Source organism: Haplochromis burtoni, unplaced genomic scaffold, assembly GCF_018398535.1.
Source record: "Haplochromis burtoni strain Fernald_Lab_line unplaced genomic scaffold, NCSU_Asbu1 Contig_1520, whole genome shotgun sequence".
Taxonomy (NCBI): Eukaryota; Metazoa; Chordata; class Actinopteri; order Cichliformes; family Cichlidae; genus Haplochromis; species Haplochromis burtoni.
In genome coordinates, this window is record NW_024583881.1 from 33,966 (window position 1) to 42,751 (window position 8,786).

Here is an 8,786-nt window from a genome sequence, read left to right on the forward strand (position 1 = left end):
TCTCGGCTGGCCTGGGAACGCCTTGGTATTCCCCCGGACAAGCTGGAGGAGGTGGCTGGGGAGAGGGAGGTCTGGACCTCTTTGCTTAGGCTGCTACCCCCGCGACCCGACCTCGGATAAGCGGATGAAGATGGATGGATGGATAAGGGATGAACCAATTTTGCTCATTATACTGGATGTCGCAGCTAAAACGGGACAGCTGACAAACCTAGTACCCACAGATGCTGTTTTCAAGTCTCCAAGTTCATTCTCCAACTTCTGTATGCATTGGATCATTGCTTGTTGCTCATCTCCTTCCATGATGGCAGTCAAACATTGGCTGCTTCTTCACTCCAGTCTACAAGCCTGTCCCTCCTGTCCTTGCAAAAGAAACTAAAATGAATAAAACTAAAATGAGACAAAAAGCAGCCACTCCCTTGGATCCTTTGGACAACCCCAAAAATGTTACAGAACACTAAGATGTAAAATAAAATGCCCAATATCAATTAAACATAAATTTTCCAAAATGTTGGTGCAGGAGTGCATTTTTGAAAATGAGCCATCAGTGAATACCTATCAAAAGCTATCACAGTGGCACAAGAACATTCTTTATTTATTTTTAACTACCATGTTATAAAGAAGAGAACAAACTTGGAGCATCAGATGAATGACCTTCATACCCCTGAACAATCTTACAATAGTCCCTGTGTGGGCCTCATCGCAGTACCATTCCCCAACTTTGATTTAAAACATGGTTTTGAAGTACAATGACTCACACATGTGTCCCTGATGAATGACCTCTCACCCCCATGTGGAAATGTATCGCCTAAATTTTTGAGCGCCATTAAGTCACATTTGGACTTCTTTGCTTGCAGATGACACCAACACGTTGGCCCATTACGAGCTGCAGTAATACAATCCTGCCTTAATAAGTGTACTTGACTTTGTTGTATGCTGTGTAAATGTGACTTTTGGGCTGGGCGAAATATGCAAAGCAGAATAAATATTATATTTGCTAATTGCTAATGGCTGGTTAGTGGCCAGTCATGTTACATGGTCCTACTATCAGTAGTAGGTGTTATTTTGTTTTATTTTATTTATACTTATTTTTGGTTGATTGCTTTTGTAGAGATCACCTGGGGATTGTTTCCTCTGAAGTCTTCCCCCCGTGGATTACGAGTATGTTTTTATTTTGTGCTGTACATTCAGTTATTGCACTCAGTTAAGTTAAGAGTTGTGTTCAAGGGTTGGTGCTGCAGAAGCTTACTATTGGCCTTTGCTGCCTTTTTTCCATTTTGTTTGGGTTTCCTCCTGTCCTTTCAGTAACTGGGCAGTAATTTGCTTTAGAGTCAGCTTTTTGTGTTAGATTTTTGTGGTGACCCAGAACATTTGATCTGTGTGTTTTACTTGGGTTTTGAAGTCTCCTTTTTATAACAGTGTTTAAACCACATGTGGGATCTATGGAAGCTATTAATGTTTTTTTAATGTAAGTTATCTAATTAGTGAAGTTTGTTTCTGTAACATCTTCACAGTACTAATCGATAGGTCATCTGCTCTAAACTGAAGATTAAATTTATTTGGTAGTTTGAGTGTTTGGTTTCTGAAAGATGGATTTATAAATGCTTAATTTTGCTAAATCACTGGAATGATGCCATTTTATTAGCTGCAGGTCACCAATATGTTTGTGCAGTAGTGTTAATCACAGAGGACATATTTGATTTCAGATTTTGAGTCTATTAATAAGTTATGTTTTTACTCACGATCTAAAGGCCTAAAGTGGAGGTGACTACTTGCCCTGGTGGTAAGATCATCCATGGTTTGTGATTTTTTATGCATCGCCCACTGGTAAGCCACAGCTCTGAAACAGCTAACAGTACATGCGCAAATAAATTATTGGCTCTTCTGATGTCTGTTTTACATTTCTGTTAATAAATTATTTATTTTACACTCTGAACCACGCCCGTGTCTCAGGTGTTGCAGACCTGGGTGCCTTCTTAGTAATTTGCAGTGTTTCAAACGCCCCCACCACGATGCCGCCCTGGGGAATTTCACCCAGAGAATATGGGTGAAATTCCCCAGGGCAGCGTTGTGGGGTTTACCCCGTGACTGTGAAACCTTCAACCTCCTAATCGCCAGAACAACATTTTGTGTTTGCAAAATTTGATGAATTCGGGTCAGCTGTAGATAATAGCCAGGGGTGGTCCTAGCCTGTTTTGGTGCACTCCCTCCCTCAAAGTTTGTCCATTCTGCGCTGCAGATGGGTTGCTTGTGTTAAAAATTTTAATTGCCTTAATCGTGATAACGGCGTTAACCTTGATAGCCCTAGTTTTTTTTTTTTTTGTTGTTTTTTTATTTTGTTTTATATTGCGAGTTGGTTATTAGATGCCGCAGCCAGCCAGAGCATCCCCGCCGTCCCGCCCCTCTCCTCCCTGTGCAGCAAGCAGCAGGCGCACCTCATGGATGGAGGGCACCCAGCACACAAATGGGCAATAGAAAACGGCCTTTGCGATCGCAAGAATGCACTGGCATGATGTCAGGGCAGTAAGGGTGCGAGCAACTTTTTTTTCTTTTTAATGCATGATGCACCACGATGCAGCCCTGGGCAACGGCCCATGTCGCCCATATCAAAAGCCGCCACTGATAATAGCGGCAATATACAGTAAACCCAAGTCTTTGAAAACCTGAATGAACTGAATTTGGATAAATTCCCTGAACTCTGTTTGTGTCTGACAAGACTGACACACTTTGTACAGTTAAATTATGGTCATTGGTTAGAACACATAGTTCCCCTTCCCCACAACCCACACACACGCCCACGCACACACAGTTCAAGGCCCTTCCCACTGTGGTAAAAGAGGAAATGTGAAATATGAGCTTTTAATATTGTTTTATGTGTTTGTTGTTTGTTCTGCTAAATTGCGGCCCAACATCTCAAAACAGAAACCATTCAAAGCAGTAAAGCATCATTATTATTTCTGATTCTGATTAAACATTAAACTGGTGACATATATACTCATGTGACTCCTCAAACAACTAACAAGTTTTGTCACTTTACGTTATTTCTATGCTCTGTCTGCAGCTACATTTATTTCATCTCCCAGTCTGTATGAACTTCCTGTCCGTCCACGCTGGATGAGGAGTACAAAGTATTTTTGAATAATGTGTCCTGTAACCATGCATCAAACGGTTGTTAAAAATAACACAAGTGGACCCCGGTAGCAGATCACTCAGACACGCTTGGTAGTAGTGAAACAGATTTATTTAGAATGAAAAACACAAAAACATTAAGGGGGCGAGGGAGCGCGCACACGGAGACACTCGAGCGTTAGTAAACAGGGAAAGGTGAGATACTTCAATGGTGGACATTGGTTGCACACAGATGTTTTACTTTGGCAGCAACTTAAACAACTGAGTCAAATTAACACTTAAATTCAAAACACATAAACCCAAGAAGGTGGTCAGTCTTCTTTTTTTCAGTCTAAAAATTGGAGCGCTTACTTGTCACACATTTACTGAGGACTCGGACGAGGTGCGTGGACCTCGTGGCGGGGTTGGCCATGATAGTGTAGGCGGGCAGGGTGACTGACATCCAAAGGTGACAAACGAAGGAAAGGTAAGGCAGACTGGCGAGCGCTGAAGTGACCCTCAGGTTGTGGACGGCTGGGGTGACAGCGAAGCAAGGTGGCAGTAAAACAGGCGAAAATAATCCCAAAAAGACTTTGATTACTAGAGGATTTCCACACGAAACACGACTGAGTCATTACCACTTGCTCAGACAATACTCTGACAACAGACTTCTACCACTCCGCTATTTAACAAGTGTGTAGGGAAATGCCGAGAGTCACACACACACACCCCGCGCCTGCTACATAATGGGGAACCACAGCAAAACATGCGAAGCAGATGTAACAACAGACAGCTGTAGGGACCGAATGCTTTAAATGTAAAGGATATTTCAGTGATTATTTTGAAATATTGTCAAACGCTGTTACAGATTGTTCGGTTAATAAAGATGAAGTTTATACTAGACCGCGTTTGATTGAGTGTGTTGGACAGCTGTAATTATGAATAGGGGAAACTTATGAAACGGGCTTGAGACGTGTGCAAATTTGAAAGGGTGGGCAGGGCTTTTCGGCTGAACTAACGAGGAAGTCCTGAAAGTTTTTTCTGCTTGAAAAGCTGCGCCATTTATTTATTCCCCATGTTGGGAGCCATGTGCAGCTGGATGAACAGTCGGAGCTCTGGATGAGCAGAAATGTGGATTCTACCGCAGAACGTTTGAGAGAACGATCAAAGTTTGGGTTTCTTTTTATTGAGACTGCGCTGCTTCTGCGTCCGAGTCGGGAAACAAAGACACGACAGTAAGTACATTTGTGTTGAGGCCTGCTGCATCATACAGTGTAATGAAATCTCCCGATTTTCCTGACATCTGTATGCTTTAAAATGAAATGTTATAACAACAGTGGCCTGAAATTGAAACCCACGAAAACATCACCACAACTAATTGAAAAAAAAAAGTCGTTTGCATTTCTCCGCCTTGCATTGACAGGGCCTAAATTATTTTCTGCTCCTTCCATGTGTTGCTTGCCTGTGTTCCTGCCAGATGTCCAGAAAAGATAAAAAAAACAAAACAAAACAAAAAACAAACAAACCCCAAAACAACAAAAAACGTGTCAGAATAAATGTATTAGATAACAGCTGATAATCTAAGATGCACTATATAATAAAATACTTGATTGTCTACTGGAGCTGTGATATGAGTTATTTAATAAATGTTGTAAATAATGATGTAGTTAAATGTTCTCGTTCTGCGGTTTCACTCTTTAGGGCTCAATGAAGAATGCCAGGCTGCACAGCTCTCTTCTTCTCAGCATTAACAGCGACTCTCTTCTGTGCTGTAGTCGGTGAGTAGCTCCTAATGTTTCTGTTTCTAATGCATACACATTCTAAAAATAAACGTGTAAGCTAAAAAAATGTCAGTTTAAATTAATTTTTTGAGTTACGACAATTTATTTCAAAATTATATTGAACCCACAAACTATATAAAGTTAAGGGAATTTTGTCTCTACAATCAAAAGTCATTCTAATGAACCCTTACTTACTTTTGAGTAAACACCTTAAAATGTTTTTAAGTCAACCAATTAATATGTTCCTTAACAATTTTTCTACATTATTTAAAAGTATTTAATCTGTTATGCAGTTAATCACAGTCATTACAAAAGTTAATCATTAATCATTTAAAAAAATTAACTTGCTGATTTTCTTCATCATCATTTATTTTAGCGTTTTCTTGTTTTTGCATTTGTAATAGGTTATTAAATAAATTAATTCAACATTGTCTAAGCAACTAATGATTTTATATGTAACTGTAGATATTTCAACACTTTATGTTTAAACATTGAAAATAAACTTGAAATGTTTTTTCCCCAAAATGTATAAACACATTAGCCTTCAGTAAATCGTTTGTATCATCAAAGTAAATTTACACAATCAGCCTTTATGTGTTTAACGCCACAGTAACAAATGTGTTGAATCTGTAAAATGTTAACTCCACTTACAAAAAAAACATTTAGCAAAAGGACTACCTTCAACCAAGTGTTAAGTACATGTTAACTTTCTATGCACTCTGAACCTCTTAAAGTCTTGCATCTTTCTTTTATATAATGCAGTAAAAAACGTTTAAAATCAGTTTTACACATACAAGACTCAGTTTTCATAACAACATAATTAACAGTATTGTGCAATGCGTAACAGAGTTCTATTATGCGATATTATGCACATGTGTAGAGCACAGCACCTTAGCATGTCCTGTCCCTCAAGGATTTTTGTTCCCTCCACCACATTGATTGTAGTCTTATTGTCAGATCCGGGCATGTACTGGTCACCAATCAGCACACCAATTTTTTTTTTAAACACCTGCTTTTCAAGGTTAGCCTTAAACTCTTCAGTATGTTAAAGCAAATCTAAAAAAAAAGGTTAGTGGATTATATCATACACTGTTATCCTAACTAAATCTTAATTAATTTAGATCATCAGTTTAGTTCTTATTTATTTTTTAAAATTACGATATCATAATACAAGTCAATAAAAACAGATTCACTATTTTTTTGTTTTATATTCCTCCCAAAGCAGATGTTTGGTTAATATATCTAACTCAAGTTATAATAATTAATTAGAAATTTCCAGTTTGTTATTAAATTTGTTTCCCTCTTCCACTTCTACTTCTATTTTGTCATGCAGACACTGAAATGATTAAGTGAAGCCCTAATTTCCTTATTTAAAAATTTTAAGGAGCCTTTTGCAATGGCCAACACCTATGCTGAATGGGCCACTGACATGTGTGTGATATGGGGCGATTATTGATCAAGATGTGACCTAAAGTGACTAAGACGGAATCATGATGAAGGGTATGCAGTTCTGAATAAATGGGTTTTGCAACATGATTTCAAAGTTGTGAGAGAGTGACTCACATTCATTCCTATGGGCAATTTATTGTTTCCAATTAACCTGTCCCCACCACTAACTGCCTGTCTTTGAACTGTGAGAGGAAGCGGGAGTACCTGGGGAGAACCCAAACAAACATGTAAAACCCACACAGAAATTGGTGGAATTGAACCCAGGCCATTCATGCTGTGAGACAATAGTGATAACCACCAAGCCCACCAAACTCCATGAAAAGGTTCTCTTCCAGGTTCAGTGGGTACTTCGATTGTGCCATTTAAGAAAAAACTCTAAGTATTGAAATAAGTATAAACTATGTAGGTGACTGCCAACAAATTGAATTTTGAAGCCAAAGTTTTAATAATTATCATACTTCAAGAAGCATGTCATTGATCTGCCCGATTCTCACTTCCCTTGATGAAACTACATCCATCAGTTTTGGGGTCCAGTAATCAAGTTTAGCCATAAAAGTAGATTCAAGGCTTGCAGTGGTTATTTCCCCGAGAAACTTCGACCATTTTTACAAAAAAATGTCAGGCTTCACAAATATTTTCTTTTCAAAGCACACATTGCTTATGTAAAGTTTTAATGGCAAGTAGAGTCACATAGTCTTTGCCAGGATCATACTACTGAAAGCTTATTAACATATTCCCATATAGTCTGGTGGTTAAGCCTTCTGGTTTCCACCTAGGCGGCCTGGGTTTGACTCCTGGGAACTGTTTACATAATTTTGTTAGGAATTAATAAAGGATTCTGATATCATTAATATTGTCATATTAACATAGTATTTCCAAAAACGCAACTATTCCAAGAAAGGTAATAGTGATAGATACTGGTCTTAAGATCAAGAGCGATACTTCAGTTAAGCTTTATCACAAGCGTAACCGAAATAGTTTACAATATAATATAATGTGTTAGGCAAGTTTTATAAAGACAGAACGTGTGAGGCAAACAGACCAACTCTACAGGACCCCTTCTCACAGACATATTCACAGTTTAAAGGCTTCTAACTCTGGTTAAAAAAAAAAGAAAGTGATTGAAATTAGATAGCAAAATTTATAATATATGTATATAAGTCTTATCCATTCATATGCTAAAGTTCAAAATGGCTAAATAACATTGCTAAATAGTAGCATTACTTACATGTGGTAGTGCAATATTAGGTTGATGTAATTACCAAAATTATTAAGTCAACAGAACCCAAAAGCTCAGAAGACATATCTCAATAATAAATTTGAGTTTTTCTGTTACAGCCATGCATTTAATCAAGTGGTGGTAACAGGTTTGATGAATTGTTTTTAGGGTGTGTACATGTACACATACAGACATGTACATACTTTAAACCTTTAAAAAAATGTATTTAGATTTATTTTCTTTAGAGCAGTCTAACTTCTGAGCTTGTCAGTGTGCTTAATGAATTTAAACGCCCAGTCTAACGGCTTGATTTGTCCGCTATTTGCTTATATACTCATTTAGTTTTGAGCATTTTTTTTAATTACTCCTAATTATTCTGTATTGGTTTCTTTTTAACCCCTGCAGGTCAGACTAAATTCACTGTGAGTGCAAAACAGGAGGTCTACCGTGCAGAAGAAAACACTAACGTCACGATGATCTGGCTGCTCCATTTTGACACGAACAGGCCTCCTGACTCCCTGCTAATAGACCTAATGAATGTGAGAAGGACGACACAGATTTTCTTCTATGACAGTGGGAGTGACACTGAAGTGTACCCAGATGAGAACTACAGAGGGCGACTACATTGTAATCCACGGCTAGCCAGGAAAGGACGGCTTGAATGTCTTTTAACTGATGTGAGGCTCAACGATACGGGGACATACGACTGTGTGATTGTCCTTAACAGAGAAAGTAGCTACAAAACATGTGACCTCAATGTTAAAGGTAAGACGACATCACCATCTCCTTTGTTGGTATCCAGGACAGTAACTAGACAGGAAAGAAATATTTTGACCTGAATAATCAAGGGATACCCAATTAGTGTGTTTCTTACACTAAGGGACATTTTTCCAGCTTTATCACAGTCAAAAAATAAATGAATAAAAAGAATAAACAAATGTGTCATTTCAGGTTGGGAAAATTCACAAACTGTATATTAAAATATCTACATAGCCAACTTAATACTACTTAATACTTTAAAGGTATCTCCTTGAATGAAACGGTAACTAAACCCCATGCTATATTATCAAAATATAATATTAGAATTGCAATGAATGTACTCTGTTTGAATCTGCTTATGTAGGATACATACAGTAAATCTTATAGATTTTTTTTTTCGTGCTACCTACATTGTAGAGAGTAACTTTACCTCCACTCCTAAAAAGAGAAATTAGTATGGCATTACAGTGGGA

General features: G+C 38.1%; 1 protein-coding gene across 1 annotated transcript; it reads left to right on the forward strand.

Annotated features, from left to right (window-relative positions):
* Window positions 1-4,104: 4,104 nt before the first annotated feature.
* On the forward strand, window positions 4,105-8,319 carry LOC121813327 (programmed cell death 1 ligand 1-like; the record flags this gene model as incomplete). Its single annotated transcript, XM_042217034.1, is given in 3 exon segments — window positions 4,105-4,340; window positions 4,807-4,883; window positions 7,960-8,319. Coding segments are annotated over 2 exon segments (424 nt in total), but the record flags the coding sequence as incomplete, so codon positions are not given.
* Between the last annotated feature and the right edge of the window lie 467 nt (window positions 8,320-8,786).